The sequence below is a fragment of the Odontesthes bonariensis genome, chromosome 7 (genome assembly GCF_027942865.1).
Source record: "Odontesthes bonariensis isolate fOdoBon6 chromosome 7, fOdoBon6.hap1, whole genome shotgun sequence".
In the NCBI taxonomy this organism is placed as follows: Eukaryota; Metazoa; Chordata; class Actinopteri; order Atheriniformes; family Atherinopsidae; genus Odontesthes; species Odontesthes bonariensis.
This window is the reverse complement of record NC_134512.1, coordinates 24,626,229-24,650,206: the sequence shown is the minus strand read 5'-3', so window position 1 is coordinate 24,650,206 and position 23,978 is coordinate 24,626,229. Positions and strand designations below refer to the sequence as shown.

Sequence of the window (23,978 nt, the reverse complement as noted above, 5' to 3'; positions counted from 1 at the left end):
CGGGAGCCCCAGGGTACCATTTTCCCTTATATGGCGTTACTGAGAAATGTTGACATATTAGGTACATTAAAAAAAAATACTGGTCTGTTTTCATTCACGGCTTGGAGAAAGATTGGCAACTGTCTGAGGTTTTTTCACAGACTGTTTTGTTTGCGCTTTGATACAAGTTAGAACAAGGCTTTTATTATAAAGTGTATTGTTTGTTTTTTGTATTTTTCTCACTTAGCCATCACTGAATTTTTCAATGCAATCAATTTATGCATCTTTTTAAAATACAAATATATACATTGCAGCTGCTGTACTGTTTGACTCTATTTTCATTTTCTCTGCAAGGAATAAATCTTGCAGGACTGAGGTTGCTTGCTACCCAAATCAAAGAACACTTCTTCGGCCTTGTTTCCAAATCAATCGTAGATTTGTTGATTTCTAAAAGCTTTTCTGTGAACCTTTTTTTTTTTTCTACAGCAACACATACACAACTTCAACCATCAGACCTTCTAAACAAACACCATTATATCGTCCTCTATCAGAGCTTCCAGAGAGCAGCATTATTACTGAACAGGTTTTGTACAACCTTGTGTACTTCAATGAATCTAAGTTTAGAACCATTGGGTGAATAAAAGCACTAAAAGTATAAAAATTCAACTGAAATTGAAAAGAAAATGATCGAGCAAACAAAATTTCTGCTTGATGATATTAATATGTTTTTGAAGACACACGTTAGGCTGTATGATTTTTATTTGATTTTTACTCTGGCAAATAAAGATGTATTGCAAGTGTGAGCATCCCTGATTCATTCCAATTATCATTAGGACAAGACAACGCATAACTACATAATGTAACAGAATTTAGTGTGAAGGGACCCCATTTCTCATAGGCTATTTCTCAATGAAACACACGTGCTGTTTGCGTCAACATAAATTTGTTCTTAATATAAAAGAATAAATAGGCAAATGATGCATTTGTCAACAGAGCAATGACAGGACCATGACTGCTCACATATAAAGATGCTCCTGTACAGCACACATCCTTTCTTCCGCTGTTACATAGAAACCATTACGTTGCTCCTTAATTTACTTGCTTCTACATTCTAAATTTAAAGCCTTTTATTTGTCTTTTTAATCCTTCTCAGAATTTTCCTTTGGAAAAAAGAAATGCTGTCAGACTCACCTGAGGAGATGTTTGCTTTTCACCTTCTTAGTTATGTTTTAAGTTGCTGGCGGGTCTGCTCTGCTGACACTCCCTAGTATGGCCATTTTTAGTACTTCAGGGTGTATCAACACTTCCCAAAATGTTCAGAAAGTGAAACTAAGATGATTGTTCATTTCCAGCAAAGTAAGAGGGAATGTGAAACATTGACAGATTACTCCTTTTGTCAGGTTTCTCCTTCTCTAATCTATCATAATTTAAACAGCCTTTGAGAATGAATCTCTGGCTGACCTCTGATGCAAATTTCATGGCCATGTGATGTGCTGTAAATCTACAATCTTTGATATTTCTTGGTTGTCTTTAGAAAAGCACAGAGTAAATGAATAGATGAAATAGACAAAACTGTAAGTACTTAAAATGACTCATGTTTGCTTTCTTGTAAAGTGTAAAGCCTTCTCAATATGAGAGAGCATGAGGAGCTCATATTAAAATTCACAACAAGGGCTTTAAAAGGCATCTGTGCTTTAAGATCCTTTTTAGGAAATCAGGGCCGAGACCTGTAAAGATTGTTTACCAGCAGAAAATCTCTGCATGAAATAATTGGACTTAACATCTGTGAACAGCCTCTGCTTGTTCAGGTCTTAGATGTGTGTTTATTGACTGAATTGCTGAACTAGTCCTATGAGATGAATGGGGAGGTGGCTGTTGTATTTCTTTTATTTTCACCTCATTATCTTCTCCTTTCAGCCCCTGCTAAGCCTATTAGGATGCCCGGCCATGAGTTAAAAAAAAAATTCTGTCACTATTCTGTCTGTTCTGAAATTAATGGCCTGCTCTGCCATCCTTGGTTGGCTTCTTGCAAGTTTCTCAAAGGACAGAGTGGGCTCCTGAAGGGAGATGTTTACTTAGATGCTGTGGATGGACACCTCTCCCTTTCATCTTTCATCTCATCTGCAGTCTCAAAATCTCATGGGCAATTTTAATCAGCAGCACTGCTTCACACGGAGTGCAGTTTAGAGTCAACAATATTCCTTAAGGACAAGGAGAAAGAGATAAAAGTTTTTTATGTTCAGTGTTAATGATGCAATTTAGATTTGTGACTCCTACACACTCCTGGAGAGTTATGTTCAAGAGCGTCATCAAGGAGCTGGAGTGCATTATACCTTCACTATAAATTGATGTTTTATTGGAAAAACTCTCAAAGAAGTCTCTCAAGTCGTGAGCGTTTACGAGCAGACGTTTTTTACAAAGCGATACTCCTATAAAGAGAACTGTGGCATCTACTTCCTCCCATATTCCCATGTAGCTGGTTTTCATAATTAAATCTCTTTCATCGTTTTCAAAATGCAAGATCTCTGGTCTGTGTAGGGGAAGAAGAAGGCAGAGAAGTGATGAAAAAAAAAGGAAATTACTTTGAGGAGAACAAGTGTGGAGTGTTGAATTGGAGAAAAGGGTGAAATATTTAATTATCGACCAATAGCAGATGAGAGAACATGAGGGGAGAGAAGAAAGATGAACAAAAGGCAGCAAAAAGGAGGTGATTTATAATGGAGAGTAAAAATGGAAGCCGAAAAGAAGAAATCAAGGGGAGAAAGATGAGAGGAGACAAGGAGATGACCAATGGCTTTATGAGGAAATCTTTAAGTCATAGTTGTCAAACTCAGGCCAAATCTGGCCTGCAGTGTAAATATATTTGGACCGCAAGATAATACCAAATGTCTACTAGAGCTGGCCCGCCGGTGTACAGCACATGCACCGCTAATACAACAAATCCCAGAATTCTCTGCTGGTGCGTTGACCCGTCAATCAGGACCCACAAGCGCCCCCTCCTCTGTTGACATTCATTAGCGACCTCATGCTACCAGTCGCATCGGGTCATCCCTCCCAAAATTTTATTCAGGAAATGAATGCCACAGATGTGTCTTTTATTTCACATGTGTTTATAATATTAAGCTTGGTTTGTTGCAGATTCAGTGTTTAAGCAAAACTTAAGTTTGTTTCCATATGAAAAGGTTCATCGTTATATCTGAACAGAAGGAAAAACTTCCTCAATTGTAGACATTTTTTCAATAAATATCAATATATCAAGGCGACTTTGTCAAAGTTTTTAATTTTGGCCCGTTGTGTATTTGAGTTTGACACCCCTACGTTTAGTCAATACAGTGAGGTCATGCTTGCTTATTGACTGGGACAGAGAGCAAAAGTGGACCAGACAAACGATTTGTTCCCTTAGGCCACATTTACATTTATTTCAGACTCCAGGAAGTTTGGAGTTTCAGACAACACCATGGACTACTAGGCAGACATAAACGTGGTGGAAGAGTTTAAGATTCAGCATAACAGCAGGAACAGCAGTAAACAAACAGAATAAACCATGATGTATGACCAGATTCAGGCAAATAGCAAGTTCACAGCAAAAGACAGTGAATAAAGTTCTGGATGTTGCATTATTCTACAGCAGGGTCCACAGTTTGTGTGTTTAGGGTGTGTGTGTGTGTGTGTGTGTGTGTGTGTGTGTGTGTGTGTGTGTGTGTGTGTGTGTGTGTGTGTGTGTGTGTGTGTGTGTGTGTGTGTGTATACACTCAATGGTCGACACAACAGAACATCACAGTTTCATCGTAGCTGAAATCTCCCCATGGCACCTTCCACCCAGCACTAAGGCACAGGTAGTGAATATTTAAAACCATATTAATTTTTTTTGCCCCTTGACAGCTCCCATAATCCATCACTGCAGCTCTCCCTCCTTTGCTCCATGATTTAGCCACAAGGCCTGGGGGTTTGTGACTGTTTAAGCTCAAGCGGCTTGTTTAAGTACAATGATTACATATTCATTATTTATTTAGAAATGGCTCTACAAAGCATTCACTCCATCACTCGTAATTAGCGTGTCTTAATTAGACCCTGCTAATGGCCGGAGCTGTCGTTCAGCTGAGCACAACCTGCTGCTTCTGCCTAAATGACACGTCTCCCTGGGATAGGTTGGTACTGTAGCTACTGCAGTGCAGTAAACTGCACTGCGAGCAGGACAGCTACATTGCTTCAAAGAGCTGCTAAATTAAAGTACGGGCTTTTATCCGTTGCTACATACAGATTTTCTCTGTGAATTATACATTCAGGGTTAATCTCACATCCAACCTCTTCTTAGCTCTGTTTTGGTCCCTGTTAACTTCTTAAGAAAATGTCCAGCTCCTTTATTGCTAATTGCTCCATTGTGTTCACCAACCAGTTTCTAACTCAGCCTGCCTGTTAATTAGAACTGGAAAGGTAATGTTTTGTGGGTTAATTGGAGCTTTTCTTTACTGAATACAACTTCCTCCTGTAGCTGAAAATGCTCTTTATTCAACAAGAAAATAGTTGATTGAAGCAGAAACCAAGACATGTTTTAAGTTACTAAATCACGATTTAAAGGTAGGGTAGGAGATCCTGGATTTTGAGTCCAACAAAGCTGCATTTTGAAAATACACAGGTAAAAAGTCCCAACCCTTTTCTTCACTTTTCCCCCGAAGGCACGCCTCTAGAGTACATGCACGGGCACGAGCACGAAGGTGCACGAGCGCTGTTCTGACAGCAAGCATCGATCGTTGCCGTATTTAGTATTTAGTATTTAGTATATGATAACTATATGTTTAATAATGCTAGGTGCTAGCCAAGCTGGCTCTAGTTTAGCTTCCTGCCAAGCTTCTGGACACGTAATTTGTTCACGGAGCAGGGTAGCGCACAGGGGGGAGGAGGGGGAGGGAGGAGCAGATTGCAGTTTGACAGACGGCATCAGAATCCAATCATTGTGAACGGTCCGTTCACAATGATTGGATACTGTTTTTCCTAGATTGTACGTTCTAGAGGCCATTAAAACTTTTTATATTTGTGTCAAAACTTTTAATTAATTGGTTGCAATGGGGGTGTGAAGAGTATTTCAAGCAATATGTAAAAAAAATGTTCCCACCCTTTAAGACACGATTACAATACCTTTATCTGTGGGTTCAACATCATGAGAAACGTCACATTTTGCTTTACTCGTTATCTTTTTTTTTATATATTGTTGGTACAAATATGTTTAATGCTGGAGTTTTAGACACTACTGCTAATTTTCGGTCTTACAGTGACGACGGAAAGTTTTAAGACCCACATTTTGCCTTCATTTACGTCCATCTTAAGATAGATGTTCACATCAGTGAACACAAAACTCTTGACCATGACCAGGAAAAACAGGGTTTTGAGCTTTGAGATTATTCCAATTACTTAAGTACTCTGACTCTTCACTTTGGTCTTGTTGAAAGCATTGTTACCAAAAATAATATACCATTACCAAATTACCATTGCCAATTACCAAAAAACATGCAAAAATAATTAGCAGGTTTTTTTCTCCCCATTTTCCTTGGCGGAATCATTCAAGCTCAGTTAGACTGGACAGAGAGCATCAGTGAAAAGCTGTTTTAAGTAACTGCCAAGTAAATATGTTTCCATTACATCAGAACAATTTCCACAATATCTATAATACATAACATCCTACAGTGTACGTATTTTCCTTTTTTAAAGTTTGATACATGCACAAACTACTGCCAGCTTCTTCAAGCCACAAACAGTTAGACAACCAAACCCAAGATTGGCAGATAAGTAACTGGCCCTGATATTTTTTCCATTTCTTTATTCTATTAATGTGCATATAGTATTTAATGTAATATAGAGAAATGTAAAACGGCTGCTTAATTCTCAGGAGACCGTTCAGTTTTAACATCTTTCCAGATGTGCTCTGCTGGATTCCCATTCAGACTGTAGCTGGGTCACTTCAAAACTTACGCCGAGTTTTGGAGTTACGCCTCAGATCATTGTCTTGCTGAAAAATACATTTCAGCATCTTCTTCCAATCTTGAGCATGCTATATACCTTTTTTTTACCTCTATCTGGACTAAATCTGTAGTTCCTGTTACAGAGAAACATTCCCATATTTAATTGTAGCCAGATGTAAAAAAAAATATGGAAAACAGGAGTGTGAAAATGTTGTGTCTGCATTGCATAAGCTACGGTAGCAATTACCAGAACAGGAGTTTGCTTATTTTGGGACTCATTGCCGTATAGGCTCAACTGTCAGTCAAAGACATGCTTCCATCTTCCGATTTATTTACCCGAAGACTGAAAGAGCAAATTCTAAGGGTTAGGGGAACAATATACAGGATGTGGATTCAGATATGGATTTGCATCTTAGTAACTGCTTCAGGTTTAGCAACGAGTTCTTCCCCTCTCCTAATAAAGACTGAGGTTCACTGACCATCAATCAATTCCACTTCACTGCACAAAGAACGGGTATCAGCTAACCCTCTCTCCCTTTACCGTACTGTCATGCGGATGCCAATAAAAGTTTTTTTACGCTTTACCATCTAACACATAGGCACTGAAGTTTTTCCTCAGCAGTCACCTTGATATGACAAATTCAGCTCATTATAAAATTCACTTGTTCAGATGACTTCTGACTTTGGAGCAGGAGTTGAGCTATACTGATGTCTCTGAATGCTTCCTCCCTGAGCGTATCAGGATTATCTGTCAAAATGACGCAAGGAGATGGCCGATGGCTTGGAGGAGATTTATTGACAGTTTGTTGAATGTCAGGATGACTGGAAGGTTGGTCCATGGAGATAATGACAGGTGAACAGGGTGAGATAACAGGCAGGTAGGCAGGTAATCTGGTGTGGAATCGACAGCAGGGTGAGAGGACCTGAGATATAAAGAGCGAACATTTACAGATTGACAAAAGCAAGATAAACCAGGATCGGGCCTGAGTGTTACCTGACTGGTGGTAAACAACAGCAATGAGTGAAGACCTGGGATGATATATTTAAAGTGATGAACTGCTGGCAGCTGTGTCAGGTAGTCACAAGGCTTCCCTGCCCAAAGGAGCACACACACACATACAGACACAAGGGAAGATCGACAGCTACGCATGAAGGGAAAGGGGAGTAGGAACCAACAAAAGAAAGACAGACTGCTGCGATCATGACATTATCAGGTAGTTCTCTAGGGGCCTGAAAATCTGCTTGAATTAGGTTACTATGCTGAAGATGTACAGGTGCCAGCAATAATAGGTTTCCACTGAGTTATGCAATGCAACAGAGCTGCATTCCAGTCCCTTGGGCTTTCTTGTGCCAAAAAAGCAAGAAAATTAGAATATTGAAAGACAGGACAGGGAGAGGTAACAGTAAAGAACATCACATGTTCAGGAAAAGGGAACAAAAGTGAAGTGAAGAGGTTGTCAGGAGCAGAGACAATGAGAGGAAGTCATGAAGACAAGGGGGCAGGCTAAAACGTATTTCTTAATTCTTCCCTTTTCTTCTCAAAGAGAGTAAATGCAGGGATTGACAAAGGTGATGATAAGAACAGCTCTGTTTTTCTCCCAGCTTTGTCTCAGCTTTGAGACAGATGAAGACAAAGGAACACCTGGAAAGGTGAAGGCGGTGGGTGAATGAAAAAGGAAGATAGGGGAGCTCATGGCAAAGCAGCACAAAAAGCCCATGAGCAACACTTTTCCCCCACTTTGTCCCTCGTCTTAATTGAGCCCCTGTTTCCAGCCTGCCACTCAGGATAACGAGCAGGATAACTGCAGCTCGTCTCTGCATCGCATGTTCTCCTTCTTTGTCTTTACCTCCTCCACCACGTCCTTCTTTTTCTGACTGCTTCTACTTGCTTTTCTCTTACTTTGTGTCCACCACCACCTACTCCTCATCTGGCCCATCCTCATCCTCCTCTCTCTGTGTGGGTATTTTTGTCATTTTCAGTGTCTTTCAGTCGCCAAGGTAACTGCAGTACCATAGCCTTGACCACTGTAGAACGCAGAGAAAGACAGTCAGATGTTATTTAGTTTGTAGGCCTTTTCTTGAACACTTATTTTTCCCCAGAGAGGAGAGAGACCGTTATTTAACAAGTGAAAATACTGAACCATCTACATCTATGATTTAACAAAAGCAAAAGCCTTGTGATTCACTTGGGACAGCCTCTCTCAGCAGTGCCCCTCTGCGACTGTCATTGTTGATGATCTAATTACAATGATTTTCCCTTTTCATTCAAGAAAGATGATAAAAGAGAAGGCAAGACTTTTGTGTTGCATGATGTATCTCTGCTGTACCTCAGTTCGATCTTGTCGAGTCTAAATTGCGACAACAGCCAAATGTCACTGTCCTAAAACATGGCAGCTCTTGAAAAGTTGATTTGACAGCAAGTTGAGAAGCGTCATGCCACAATTTTGGCTGACAGGTATGTTCAGAAAAAGAGAGATTGCGACAAATCTCTTTTAGTGAGTCTAACCCTCTGTTGTTATGACCAGACAGTCGAGCCTTTAAAATAACTTGAATGAGATTGGCTGAAAATAACCCATTTGCATATTTTTAGACTTACTTCATCATCAGTGTCTGCTATAAATAGCATCCGACTGCTCAGTTGTACTTTGAACTATTTCATACATCCGTAATGGGGAGGATGATTCGAACAAATTCAACTTGATTCTTTTTTCTACATACAGGCAAAACACCATCCATTTTCTCCCTTTAAAAGATTCCTTGGGCTTTTATCGCACTGAAAATTCATGGCCAACAAAGAGCATTGGATATTTCTCTTCAAGAGTGGAGAGAATCTGTCTAAATTTTCAAAGACAGGCTAGTTATGCCATTTGCTGTAGCCTTTGCAGTGATTTCTAAGCAGCTTTCTTTTAACCAGTCGAAAGGGGAGTTGTTTGCTGTCACCAAACTGAGTAGTGAAATGTAAAAGTCTGCCAAAAGAACGGCTCTTTGAACCTAGCCAATATGAAAAACAGAGGAATAGAAGAATCTTCTGTATTTTTTGGGGTGGGTTTTTTCAGCAAACCTGCCTCTGACTCAGACAAATGTGAGTAATTTTTAGATAGATAAAGCCCTAATCTGTGGGACATTTGATCAACGGTTAATCTGCTGCAGAAATTCTATTAAGAGGCTGAGAGCTCATTAGCCAATAGATCTTAATCCCATTACTGCCTAGGCGGTGGGGAACCATGAGCCCGTCTGCCTGTCGCTCTGTGGGGGATACTGTTGCAGTACAGTTGTGGAGAAGGTCATCCACGGCACACTGCCATTTTCATAATGAGAGCGGAGCATCATGCATCATGCACAATCATAAAAAAGCCATCACTGGCTATGCAGACACATTTAATCACTGTGCATGTCTGGTCCTAACGTATTTAGCCCTGCTGTGTAATAACAGGCTTTATTTCCTCTCTCATGAAGGTCTGGCCCCTTAGTTTAATTAAATGTTAGCTGGGATATCAGAGTAATCTGTCTCTCTGTGTGTATTATGCTTATTGTTGACAATTGTGTTGGATTTGCTCTTGGTTGATGTTTTCTGGGTTGCTCGCGGTAATTAAAGGGTTAGACGCTGGTCTGTTGTGAGCAGAGGGAGGAGCGAGACAGTGAAAAAGAGAAACAAAGAAACAGGATGAAGAGACGAACAGAAAATGACAGGGAGACAAATACTGAGAGGAGAAAGTCGGAGCTTGTAATCACGGTCTTGAATTAAAGACAAGAGCTTGAGGAGGAGGCAGAGTCAAGGATTTTTATGAGTGGAGCTCTATGAAAATAAACATCAGCTCCATCTATTGACAACCACCCACAGGCTGTTAGAAACTGTGTCAGAGCCTTTTGCTGAGTGTCTCTGCGCATTGTTACAGAAAGTTTGGTCAAAGCAAAGTTAAAAGACAGCTCCCACCTTGGAGTAAGTTTATTTGCCTCCATGTTTGTACACTTTATTATAGTTTTAGTTGTATCTCAATATACAAACCAATTACAACTCTCTCTTGGAAGAGTAATCTTGTTTTATTAGATTTATTCATTCCCTGCTATCCGTTATTGATACAGATTCTCCGGCTATGAAACTGTGGCTGATCAATAAAGCATTTGGACTAGATTCTCTCAAACGGTAGACATGTGGTTTTATTAATCATTAGTTAGTCGGTGTTGAAAATACCCAAGAGGCAAAAATGGAGCTCCATATCTCGTTCAATGTAAAAAAACGAAAGACATTTAGAAACAAACAGACATTAGATATCTTATTGTCTGTCCTCTGCTCTTCCTCAGATATTGATGAGTGTGTGGACGGCTTTGTCGAGTGCGATAGTAAATCCACTTGTGTCAACTTGCCCGGCTGGTACCACTGTGAGTGCCGTGACGGCTACCATGACAATGGCTTGTTTTCCGCCAATGGGGAATCGTGTGTGGGTAAGTCGCCCCCCTTCACTATTCTTAAACAACATTTCAAAAGTTAGGAAAAAAAGAGCAAAATTTCTGATCTTTACAAACATGTAAAAGACGTCTCGTGTTAATGAGGAACATAGTGGCGTCTGTGGGTTTGAAATAAGTTGAGTCCAATGTTCACATAACATGGCATCCACCTTGTTGATACATGCTTTAGATTACCTCAGATTTTAGAGTTGTTTCATTAATTTATCAAATCAAATTTATTTATATAGCATATTTCATGTACTAACAATTCAAAGTGCTTTACATAAAATAAAAGCATTGCAGCAGGGAGTGGAAGAGGCATTAAAATACATAAAAGAATATAAAGAGAAACAAATAAAATAATCTAAATGAATTTAAAAACAAGCAACAGTCTAGATAAGTTAAAAGATATTTCATGCATAGACACATGAGAAAAGAAATGTTTTTAACCTGGATTTAAAAATGTCTACATTTGGTGAAAGTTTAATCTCAACTGGCAGTTTGTTCCACTTGTTTGCAGCATAACAGCTAAATGCTGCTTCTCCCTGTTTAGTCTGGACTCTGGACTGGACCAGCTGACCTGAGGCCTTGGATCTAAGAGCTCTGCTAGGTTTATATTCTCTGAACATATCACAGATGTATTTTGGGCCTAAACCGTTCTGGGATTTGTAAACCATCAGCAGGCTTTTAAAATCTATTCTGTGACTGACTGGAAGCCAGAGTAAAGATTTTAACACTGGTGTGATGTGTTCAGATCTCTTAGTCCGGGTTAAAATTCTAGCAGCAGCGTTCTGGATGAGCTGCAGATGTTTAATGCTCTTTTTGGGAAGTCCAGTTAAAAGAGCATTACAGTAATCGAGTCTACTGGAGATGAATGCATGGATGAGTTTCTCCTGGTCTTTTTGGGAGAGGAAACCTTTAATTCTGTTGATGTTTCTGAGATGGTAAAAAGCTGCCTTGGTGACAGCTTTGATGTGGCTGCTGAAAGTCAGATCTGAGTCTATCAACACTCCGAGGTTACGAACTTGGTCAGTGATTGTAAGGTCCCGAGTCGCAAGATATTTACCAACGCTGACCCTCTTCTCTTTGCTGCCAAATAGAATGATCTCAGTTTTGTCTTCATTTAATTGTAGAAAATTCTCTCTCATCCAGGTGTTTACTTCCTCCAGACACTGACACAGTACGTCTGCTGGGCTGCAGTCGTCCGGTGACAGAGACACATAAAGTTGTGTGTCGTCTGCATAACTGTGATAATTGATGTTAAAATTCTGCAATATCTGACCCAAAGGGAGCATATACAAGTTAAACAGAAGAGGTCCAAGAATTGACCCATGGGGGACTCCACAAGTCATGGCCACTCGCTCAGATTCATAGCTGCCAATTGTAACAAAATAACTCCGGCCTTCTAAGTAGGACCTGAACCAGTTAAGGACCGCTCCAGAAAGTCCAACCCAGTTTTCCAGCCTGTGCAACAGGATTCTGTGATCTACAGTATCAAACGCAGCGCTGAGGTCCAACAGAACCAGTACTGAACATTACCAGAATCAGTATTCAACCTGATGTCGTTTAACACTTTGACCAGAGCTGTTTCAGTGCTGTGATGACGTCTGAAGTCTGATTGAAAGTTATCAAGACTTCCACTTTCATTCACAAAGTCGTTGAGCTGGTTAAATACAACTTTCTCAATAATCTTAGATAGAAAAGAGAGATTAGAGACAGGTCTGTAGTTGTTCATCATAGAGGCGTCTGGAGTTCTCTTCTTTAGGAGTGGCTTAATGGCAGCTGTCTTTAGTGACTTTAGTGAATTTAGCTTTAAATTGTGGTTTATAAATCTCTACTAATGCCTGAACATGACTTTGGCAATTCAAAGCTTCGCCATGTCTCAATACCAGACACATTGAGCTACTATTATTTTTGTCATCCCAGTTTCATCACTGCCCTCAGGTTTCAGTTTTCAAATGACAGAAGTTAAAAATAGCAGATCGTTGCTGAAACACACAGTTCATCACAAGCTCACTTCCCTTTTGAGGGTAATTTTTTTTTCTAAACGGAGTTTGATTGGATCGCTGTGTCATTATAAATGTGTTTTTCTTACCAAAATGCCGTCATACTTTTTCACGTTCTGTTCATTTTCTGGAACGTTCTCTCCCGATTCGGCCTGTCAGAAGACGTGTCGGAGCTGTCAAAAGGGAAACCCTCAATCTGCAGTAACATGGAAGCAATGCCTGTAACAATAGTGCCTGCGCTGCTCTGCTCATTGACCCCATCTTAGCTGTCAGTATGAGCTGGAAGACGCAAGAGGGGAAAAAAGGCATATTAAAGGCACTTATAACAAATAGATAAATAAACAATAACCTCTCTGCACTTCTCACAGTCGTAGCTTGACCAAAAGTGTTTTTTTGGTTGCACTGCAGGTCCATACAGCATTTTTACCCCGGAGTGTTGTGGTGCAACATTTCACAGTTGACGGCTCGATGTCATGCGGTTGCAAAAGCATCATAAAGGGCTATTTATTGGCTGTTTTCCAAAGCCGTGGGTAGAAACAGCGTTACCTATGCAGAGCATATGTATGATGTCATTTTTTTGTGCTCCTTGCAGATATTAATGAATGCAAGACAGGAAGGAACACCTGTGCAAACGACACAGTGTGCTTCAACTTGGAGGGAGGCTATGACTGTCGGTGCCCCCACGGTCATAACTGCACCGGCGACTGTATCCATGACAACAAGGTCAAGCACAGTGGGCAGATCTGGGTGCTGGACAGCGATAGGTGCTCAGTGTGCTCCTGCCAGGTAATAAACAGAGCGAGATGGAGAACAGAGACACAAAGAAAGCTTAGAGAGAAATGCAAAGAGCAAGCAACAAAGGAGAGGTGAATGGATCACTTGAAACAAGTGTAAAGGAAAAAAAGAGTCATAGGACATGTGTTCACAGCTGTACATAGTTCAGCGATTATGATTCCCACTCTGTCTCTCTATTGTAGTGTTTGTGCATCCAGCTGGTCTTGAAGTGTTTTTTTCACCTTTGTTTATTCTTACTCCACTTTCCAAGTGCCTAAACAAAGAAAATAGAACAAGTGTAAACCTGCTCATTTATACGAATGGCGCCGTCTCCCACAGGGCCAATCAGCAACAAATGTCACCACCTTCTATTGTACGACGGCAGTGCAGCTCCCCAGCCGGTGGGTGACATCTTAGAAATTACTGAAACAAACTAGTGGAATGAATTACGCTTTACTTTCCTTTTTTAATTGTATACAATGTGTCGTAACTTAGTAAAAGACCAACGTTGTGCCACCTTTAGGCTAAAAGTCTTATAGCCATATTTATTAAGTCTAATGTGCAAAAGTGCTCCTTGTTGACCTTTAGAGGAGACAAGTGAGCAAATTATATCTCATCCACCACTGCTCTTGAAAAAATATTTACAGTATGTGCACTCAGTCATTGTTAATAATTGAGTAGATAGTGTAACTGCATGTTCATAAAGCTGCACAAATCAATATTTCATATTACCAGTGGCTAAAATGAGTTTTATGTTATGCGTTTGACAAAAAATTAACAACTAACTTTACCATTCCCTGGGTATGTAGATAAGTACTTTGCAACTGAAGAGAGAAATATGTTGGAGTTTGTGGTTATAGGGAGAAGTATATTTAAAAGGTATATTTCTCAGAATTGGTGGGGACCAAAAAGTGAGGTAAAAGAGGTGGAAATTATACTTCCAGTCAGTACATGCAAAACAGACCACGCTTAGAAAACCAAAACAAATCCAAGAGAGATAGCAGGAACATCAGGAGTGGCCAAATAAACTATGTGACATTTACTGAGCTGAAAGAACACACCAGTGAGCTCTGCAACATAAAACACCTGGATTTTCAGGGAGATAATAGTGGCAATCAATGATCGCAGGACCCTTTCCACAGTAAAGAAAAACCCCTTAACAACTTTGTGCCAAGTGAAGAAAGCTCTCCAGGAGGCCGGTACATCGTTATACAAGTTTACCATGAAGAGAAGACTTCGACAAGAGCTCTTTGACAAGAGCAAATGCTGAGGGTTCACAGCAAGGTGCAGACTTTTCATAAATCTTAACCATACAGAGGTCAGATTAGATTTTGTTAAAAATAATAATAATCTTCTTAATAATCCAGACCAGTTCCGGAACAGCATCTCTCAACAAATGAGATCAACCTGTACAAGAATTACTGGAAGTAAAAAGTATGAAGAATTCTCATAGCAGCTCATAATTTGAAGCTTTCAATATAATGTTGCAAAGATTATATGGATACACTATCTATGTTTTACATTACACATGCTTAATGACCCAAATCATACATCAAATGACAAATGAGTCAGCTGATTACACACTAACGGCAGAAAGAATTATAATGAAACCACTGAATAGAGCTCACGGCCTAAATCACTACAAACGATGAAAACCCATTCTTTGGCAATGTCCATGCCATCCAAACTTCAGGTAGTCCTTCTCAAAAAAGCAATTCCTATTACATTTGACCCCCTAAAAATGAAAGAGATAGAAAATTACATGGATTTAGCTGTGAGTTTTATGCAGTTTTTTCTAAATATGCTGGACTGACTTTGGCTTCTGATGTTGTTGTTTTGATTGATTTTCTGACACCAAGGTAATGAGGCATCTGGGATGTGCTGGTCCAGAAAACTCATTCTGCCGTCCCAAACACATTTGGTTTCAGAATTATCGGGTCACGCAGCAGTCATACGTTGCATTTGAGCATTTCACTCACGCTAATGCCAAGTGTCTGGGAGTAGAGGAAGGTGATTAAAGTGGATTAGTGTCGGTAGTGAAAGATCAAGCAGCAAATTATTCATTTGATTACAAAGGACCAGGACAGAAATGGTTCCCCTAATTAAATGAGTCATATTAATTGATTTGAGAGATTGAAGAGCTGCCTGTCAAAATTAGTTGTGTCAGGGAGCAGAAAAGTAAACATGTTATTGTTTTGGAGGTGGGTGGACGCAGCTGGATATTAGGTGGAGTGCCACAACTGACGGACAATGGAAACCAAGGTCAAACGACACGGACAAGACAAAAGCTGGGATGTGTCCAATCTGAGGCTGTGCAGTATGCAAACAGCTGATTGTTTCAATTTTTTCTGAAAGGCAGATGGCTTTTAATTTTGTGGATTGCCTTTCTTAGGTGTTAGCAACCTCCACGAGAATGTATAAGTATAAAATTCGGTATGTAGAACCTATCAACCCATTCTATTCCTATAGATGTGTCTGTAGACTGCAATAACAAACCGCTGTCTGCGTTAATCAAGAACATTTATTTCTGAGATCTTCCAATTTATATTTTTTTCCTAAAGCGTCCATTTAATTTACTCATAACTTTAGTGATTAAAATACCTTGTTTACTCTATGACGATGAGTCCAAAACAAAACAAGAAAAACCCAGCAAATTTTCAACTTTGAGAATCTGAAGCCATTTAAATGATGACAGTTGGAAGGCAGATGAGCAACAAAAAAACAGCCAAGGGGAACTTCCTTAAACACCAAACTGATGAACATGGAGCAAAGAGAACCACTGTGCATCAACATTCATAAAATATATTTTTATTCCGGAGTGTCTTGCCTTCAGTTTGAGTTAAAAAGCCGTAAAAACAGCTTCAAAAGGGCCGGGCTTCATAGCCTTTATTACATAATTAATCATGGACATGTATGTTTAATGACTCCATCACACAAATGGCTTTGTCTATTGCATGTGAGGTTTGCTCATGCCTTTGTGCAGTCCTACGTTAAATGTTTAATTATTCTCTGTGCTCAGGCTGGCCAAGTGATGTGCCGCAGGATGGTGTGCGATTGCGACAACCCCAATGCCGACCTGTTCTGCTGCCCCGAGTGCGACCCTCGGCTGAGCAGCCAGTGCCTGCACCAGAACGGCCTGCTCACCTACGGCAGCGGTGACACATGGGTGGAGAACTGCCAGCAGTGCCAGTGCCTGGTGAGTAGAGGCGAAGAAACGTAACGAAATTGACATCACAAGAATTTGCCCCTTTTGTTAAAAGCCATCTCGCGTGATAGTAAAAACAACATCAGCATTCGCTGCTGTGCAGCAGTGCCCACACAAGAAATGTAACAAATACCCCGGTCTCCATGGAAATGCTGAATGAGAGATGTGCCGAGTGTAAAAGAAAAAAAAAAAAGTCAAGGAGAATCGCAGTATTTTGAGGAAAGAGCGGGGGAGTGATTAAGAGGTGAATAGGAAGGTTGCGGAGAGGAGAAAATGAAGATTGGTTTTTCATCTGATGCAAAAAGAAAAAGCGTGAGTGATTACTTTGATTTGTAAGAATTCAAAGAACCCTTTTCACTGTTGTCCTCTGTGATGGAATTACACATTTTATTGGAGGGTACTTCCAAGGTTGAGAAATCAGGAGGGTAATAACAGTCCCAGGGTGTAATAGTGAGTATTATTTGTGTCCTTACAGGAGGTGTACACAGTATGTGCTTGTGTTGACTGATGAGCATTTACTGCATGAGTGTTTTTTTGTCATTTCAAGTGTCCTTTACTGTGCATGCAGCCCTATTTGTCATATCAGACAAAATAACATGGCGCTCACCACATGAATCTTTCACCGTGAGACATATGCGCTATTTACTTTGTGTTCACATCTCCGGCTGCGCTGACCTTTTCCAGGGTTTACACTGTGCTGTCGTTCAGGCAACAGGGAAACATCTTGCAAGTGTTTCCCAGTAAACCTGACAAAATCAATAAATCTTTCCAAATGTTTTGGCCTCCTTACCTTATAGACAAATGCATAATAAATGCAAATGGCATGCTTTACATTCCACCGCACTGTCTTGTTGTACTCACACCATCACCAGCTGTAACACACACCCACACCAGTGTCATTTCCTCTGTTCAGTTACTCACAAATCATCTTCACTGTGTATCTCAGACAGGCACTCTACAGCTCCTTTCACTTCTTTTCAGCCACTTTGTGTTCCTTTTAAAGAGCACCTATACTTGTAGCCAAGATACTGTAATGTTGGCTCCAGTCTGTCAGATTTATGCTGTGAGCAGAAACAGTAATGCCCTCCCCCCTCCTCGTACCACCTCCCCTCCTCTCCTGCCATTGTAATGCTGCCCCGATGCTCAGACCTAAGGGCTGCTTTTTGGGTTTCTTACAGCAGACTATTATACGAGAGCCTGAAAAATCACTGCTCGGCTGAGAGGCAGCGGGGAGGCACAGCCGGTTGAAAATGGGTTCGCTCGGCTTCACTCTCTCCACGGCCGTGCTCACCGCAGGCACTTATACGTGTTGACACAAACACATTTGGGGAGTTAGACATTCCTGTCACAACAGCAGGGCACACATACAGTGTAAACACAAGTATGTACATAGTGAACACATGTTTGAAAATCTTGGCACAACCCGCAGATGTCCAGGCGCACACAAAAAGATACAAAAGACACTCGATTAAGGATGCACAGATGTACAGACACAGCAAAGGAGCCCAAAGTTGCCACCGCCTGAAAGAACAGGCATCTCCTGCAATACGGTACCGCAGCTCCAGTAGCGTGACAGGGACGTGAAATGAACCTTGAATGCTGCAACACTTAGCAGAGCAATGGCTGTCCAAGCTCAGCAGGGGACTAAGAATACATAGTGACAGCAGGCAGATGCGCAAAACACGCTCCCAAGACCAGAATGTGTGTCGTTCTCTGCTAAGTGTTCAGTCATTTGAAATGTAAAATGTGGCCTTTGCAGGCAGTGCACTTATGTTGTGGTTGTGGTATTAGTTGTGATTTTCTGTCTTCTTAATTTGCACAAATATCAAGAGAGCGCTAATTTCCATTACCATGCATGTAAGTTATACTTAAGGTCAAAGCACATTTGAAAGAAATGTATAATTGTTGGAGGCCAATTCCCAGGCAAAGATAAATGTCATTGGTTTTAATCTCCTGATGGCATTTTGCAACATTCACACTTACAGAAAGTAAAACTATGTAAAAGCCGAGAGATTGAATTGCAACGAGATACCAAGAACCTTCAATGGAAAGCCAGATTGAAATGATAGCCGTCTCCTGTATCACAAAGGCAGGCTTCAGATTTAGTTTGCTTAAATTTTTATATCATGCTCATTGTATGCCAAATGTCTTTGTGATCACAGGCCACGTCTTCTTAAACACACAAAGATGACAGTGTCTCGCATGACAGTAAAGGACAGATACCAAAGGCTATGATCAATCATGGTCTCCCTTTAAATGTTTTCACAGAACACAGAGGCTAAGAGTGGACATTAGCGCTGTGGGAGTCCATGTGCCTTATAGCCAACCTAATTTACTACCTATCTGAAACGCTGAGCCGGAAGATTTTTTCATATATATTAAATACCCCCAGTGGGACACTTTGATCAAGCTTCAAACTTCAAGTGTGTGTCTTTTGTATCTTCTGGTGTGTTTAAATGTAAGATAATATGTCTCGACCAATAAATGACTGTGGAACTTATGTTAGTGTAACCAAAAGTGGGTCAGGCCAGAGAAGTACAGATTGTGGGTCAGACAGAATTTGCAAAGATGGTCAAAATATGTGACCTGTTTTCTCAGGCCAATAGAAAATGACAGCAGGAAGAAATCCAATAGAGCTTTTATGTGCTGAAAGTCGGCTGGGAGAATAATATGAGAACAACAATAAGACAATTAGAAAGCTGCAGCATTTACTTCCCCTGAAACTGCTGACTTTGTTGATTGCACTGCTCATCTATATTTTCTTGGTACCTAACAACTTCTTTTTCCCATCAAGTAGAGACGTTCCCTCAGGCATGCAAATACACAGTGTGAGGAAAAATGTGCGTATTTGTATGAGCAACTTGTTTAAGCATGAAGAATACATTAGTGTATTTGCTGAGATTATTTCAGACTTCTTCTCCTTTCTATCTCAAACCATCTGAGGTTCTCTCTTTCTGCCCTCACAGCAGGGCCAGGTGGACTGCTGGCCTCTGCCGTGCCCGCCCGTGGACTGTGAGTTCACTGTAGTGCCTGAGGGCGAGTGCTGTCCGCGCTGTGTCACCGACCCCTGCCAGGCCGACACCATCCGCAACGACATCACCAAGACGTGCACAGACGAGCACAACATCTCACGCTTCAGTGGCTCCTCCTGGATTAAACACGGCACAGAGTGCACCCTGTGCCAGTGCAAGGTAAGCCACCAGGTCACCGGCAGCGTCCGAAAAAGCAAATCACAGCCCGCCTTGATCGGTGGCAGATGAGACGTTGTGCTGTGAAAGGCATTTTTTTGTCAGAGCTGGACGCCAAAGAAAAAATGGTTTGTAAACTGAGAACCCATTTCAAGGAGAAAGTTTTCTGACAAATACCTTGAGCTAAGATACACACAGTGAGAACTTTGAGAGAGAAATAGCAATGGCAAGGAAGATATAAAGTTTTATTTAAGAATTATTCCCTTTCAAATACACAAACTTGAGAATCACAATGACTATGTTCCTTTTTATCATTTAATATCTTTAGCAATATCTAGCAATATCTTTATTGATTTGCAAGAAATTCAAACCGTAGAACCAATCGAAAGAGTTTACAACCAACAAGAGGAATATACGGAGAGGCAGGCAGAACATCATCCAAGTTCAGACTTGAAATGTGGCCTCCCTTTACATGGCAAATATGGGAGAAAATTAAAAAAAATAAATAAATTCACACATCAATGGCCACATCGTTAAAGCATTGTATAAAAAAGAGCCCACTGTACCTTTAAGAAATTAGATAATGCTTTCTTATTGTTGAATGAACTTACTTATCTTTTTCCAAGGCGGAGATAACTCTTTTTGAAAGTATTAAACAAAGGTCTAAAGCAATTCTGTCTTTCCCAGATGTCAAATGAAGACATCTTAGCTGTGTTTTCAACTATATGATTTCCAAAGTTTTTATAAACTCCTATTCTAATTTCCCAATACTTACATTCCTACACATAGTGGAAAAAAGGTCAACCTTGTCCATACCTTGTTGACAAATCTGAGACACTTCTTTAAAACTTTTCTGGTGTCATATATGTCCTCATTGACCATTTATAGTGCAGCAGTTTGAGCTGAATGTCGACGTTTCTGTTTGTGCTTTGACACCTGCTGTTTCCCAGTGTTCATTTACTTAATACCTTTTCCAAAGCACCCTTACTGCATTTGTATTTCCAGAAGAGATAACAGTGGTATTGATAAACACTGACTTTTAAAAGATCGAAAAAAGTTTCTCACCTGAAAGTATTTGGAAAAATATTCATGTGGGACACCACATCTGGCAACCAATTCTTCAAACAACATTATGTTACCATGATCTTATGCCATGAGATCCCTTATTGCATTTATTCCTTTTTTCAGTCGTCTTTATACAGACTGCATCTGCTTTGCCAGGTGGGAAAAAATAGTTAGCCCATATTGAGCTCGTGTCTAAATATGTCTTAACCTGATACCATGCTGTAATCATATTTCTAACAATAGGAGTTTTGTTTTCTTAACTTTTGATGAGCATCAATACTGAATGAAAGGCAGTTTTGACTGAACAATATCTATCCAAGATGGATTTATCTGTAAAATAATCCATTACTGTCATCAGTGGGGCTGCTCAACAGTATCAGAAGGCACTTAAATGTTGGTATAGGGTAAATGCCTTGGCTTCAAATGTTGGTATAGAAGTGATAACAGTTGCCATTTTAATGTTCAATTTTAATTTATTGACAAGAAACTAGACTATTTTCAGACATGCTTATCTCCTTGTTGCAAAGAGTTGAATCTGCAGCCACTTAGCTTAGCACTAAGACTGTAAAAAGCTAGCCTGGCTCTGTCACGTGGTAACAAAATACAATTTTAAATCTATTAGCTGTTTATTAAAGCGTTAAAATATCAAGTTGCAGTTTTATGGGGTTATGTGCTTAGCTGTTCCTCGGTCGAGGTGCTGGAGTTTCTCTTGGTTGCCTGGTAACCTCACAGATGATGACAAAACTCCTATTTCCAGCCTACATGCAGTTTTAAGTTTAAGTTTTAATGAGCCTGTTTCCCAAAATGATTAAGCATTTCTTTAAATAAAAATGAGCCGAAGTCTTGGACAAAGAGAAACCTGCTCTGAGAGAGCATTTGTCGGCCTCTCATCTGGTAGCCTCGGGCTCAGCTGCAGCTGGTAGTCACATTGGGCTCTCTCCTCTGCACTGTGTTAAACAAGCAGACCTATTTGCATAATGCAGTACTTGCAATGTATGGAGCCCTGTCTAAGAAACCGAGACAAACACACATAATTTCCTCCCATATATCAAATTGGAGAAAGCTGCTCGATACAAATGTTTTATACAGCGGGACTGAGCAGTCATTTAGAGAGTAAACTATGCAGGCAATATCCTCTTTGTTTCCAAATGCGACTGTAAATTGTTTCCCTCGGCTTTAGGACTAATCCACTAAGACTGACTTTCTCGTCTGAGTTCCTAAGATAAAATATTTCCTTCCTGCCTGCCTGACGATGATCTCCACATCATAGGGAAAAGATGGCAGCCACTCTTAGTAGGAGTCTTTCAGAAAAGATTTACGATTAATTCAAATAAATGGATATTTCCTCTTTTTGAGATAGCTCTGCACTGTCATGTAGTTCGGAGTTGGCCAGATTGGTGATCCATGACTCAGTGATCATTCACATTTGAATTCCCAGTAGAAAATTGCCTCCTTGGATCAGTTAGTGGTGAAATGACACCCAGAGGAACTCAAAATGCCAAATGAAGCCTGCATGCTGCAACATCGCCGGCACTTGAAAATACCATCTGTTGGCTTTCAAAAAGCGTTTGCCCGAGGTTAAAACGTGACAATAACCCCCCCCACCCGTGTTTCTTTGTCTTCTCTTTCCTCTCGTTTGCAGAATGGACACATCTGTTGCTCAGTGGACCCCATGTGCCTTTAGTCCAGGCAGGTATGAAGGCACCTGTACAGCGTTCTCCATGTAAAAAAAAAAAAAGTAACACCACCCCTGTGTCCCCTCACTGTCCTTATCACAGGCCTGGGTCAAAAAGTGTTTGCACTGTCAAGTTGGTTTTGACCTGCTGAACCAAATGAATGGAGGTTACAATTCAGGTCACACTGTCAGACAGCTGTCCAACTTTAACCATCAGGTAACTCTCCTCTGATTATCTGCAGCTTATAGCTCTTATTGCTCTTATATGCGTTCCATACGGTAATCTCCACCCACTTGGAACCTTGTGCACATTAGATATTAAAAGTAACTTGCAAACAGTCTGTGACCCGCGCCTGCTCCCTCAGCTCCTTTATACCAAATGCAAACCTGTATCATACCAAACAGATGATGGACTACAGCTCCCTCAGACCCACTCTCTTTATTCTGTCTCACCACGTAAAGTGAACGTTTGAGGATCACACTTCCCCACTCCGATTCATTGCTACATGAAACTGTAAGATAATACTATTACTGGCATGTGCTTGATGTCCATACATTTTTGCTGATTTCTAAATTCTCAATGATGATGATGTTGATACCTTAGATAGAGCAAAGGCAGTTAGCATAAGGTTCTGTTGCCACATTTGCGAGTCGTCTATATTATGTGGTGCTTTGTAGCATTTTGTTCCATTTCTCCTTTTTGTAATTTTTCTTTCCAAGCTTGTTATTGTGTAATAGTAAAATAAAGTATTTCCATTTACATTTAATTCTTGTCTTGGGCTTGTATATGAGTGTCAATTATTTGTTTTCATTGTGTTTGAATACTGAGCGCTCATGAATATTTGATATGCTGCTTGAGAGAAGAGTATTTTTCAGGTTTACTGAACCACTCTCGAGAACATTAGAACCAATTAACCTTATTAAAAGTTAAAGAATATTAACAATTTACCAATTGGTTATGGATTAGTTGTAAGTAATTTACACTTATTAGGAACACCATCTGGGCTGCCAGCTTATAAAAGATTTATTCTTTCTGCTGGTTGCATGCAAACTAATGATTATTGCTTACATTACTTAGAGGGATTTTTCACATTGTGCCAAACATTCTTATTAATGGAAAATGATAATGATGATAATATTCTTACTTTTATTGTTGAGTGGTATATTTACATCCAGCACGCATTGACTGGCTGTAAATAAAAAAAGAAAAAAAAGAAAAGTTTTTTAATATAATTCTGGAGCACTTGATGATCCTTTCATCCATATTTTTTCAACTTTCATCAAACGTGATTCTACAGTCATGGTGGTATGGCTCTGCTCTTGGATCTCCCTGTCTTTCCACCTGCAAACGTGGAATGCCTGAGGCAGGAAGAGCAGCAGCAGAAACACCCCTGGTGTTGGTGGTATACCAACTTGCAGAGGAGGCAGCAAAGGAAGGCAGGCTCGTTTAAACAGGGTGCTCCGTGTGAGATTTACAAGCTCAATGCATAGAAGAGAAACAGCCCTACCTGGACAATTGCTATGCTGGATTTAGCGAAACGCATCTTTTTGCTTCTTTTTTTGTCCCCACTGTCAAGTGTGTCGCATGTTATGATATCTAGTAGCACTTTCAAAATTACAACAGGCTGAATGTCTACCAAGCCGCATACTGTGGTGGCAGTTAAAATTGCAAATGGCCTGCTT

At 40.3% G+C, this 23,978-nt stretch overlaps 1 protein-coding gene across 2 annotated transcripts in view; it reads left to right on the top strand.

Moving 5' to 3' along the window:
- nell2a (neural EGFL like 2a) overlaps positions 1-23,062 on the top strand; it is an 86,620-nt gene extending 63,558 nt beyond the window's left edge. The window contains exons 16-20 of one of the 2 annotated variants that reach the window (XM_075470267.1): positions 10,239-10,379; positions 12,981-13,174; positions 16,182-16,358; positions 19,334-19,558; positions 22,263-23,062. In XM_075470267.1, the coding sequence (XP_075326382.1) occupies positions 10,239-10,379; positions 12,981-13,174; positions 16,182-16,358; positions 19,334-19,558; positions 22,263-22,304 (779 nt within the window). In that variant the 3' untranslated portion in view covers positions 22,305-23,062. The remainder of the gene's footprint in view (positions 1-10,238; positions 10,380-12,980; positions 13,175-16,181; positions 16,359-19,333; positions 19,559-22,262) is intronic. The other variant, XM_075470268.1, reaches the window with a different exon arrangement.
- Positions 23,063-23,978: the final 916 nt, after the last annotated feature.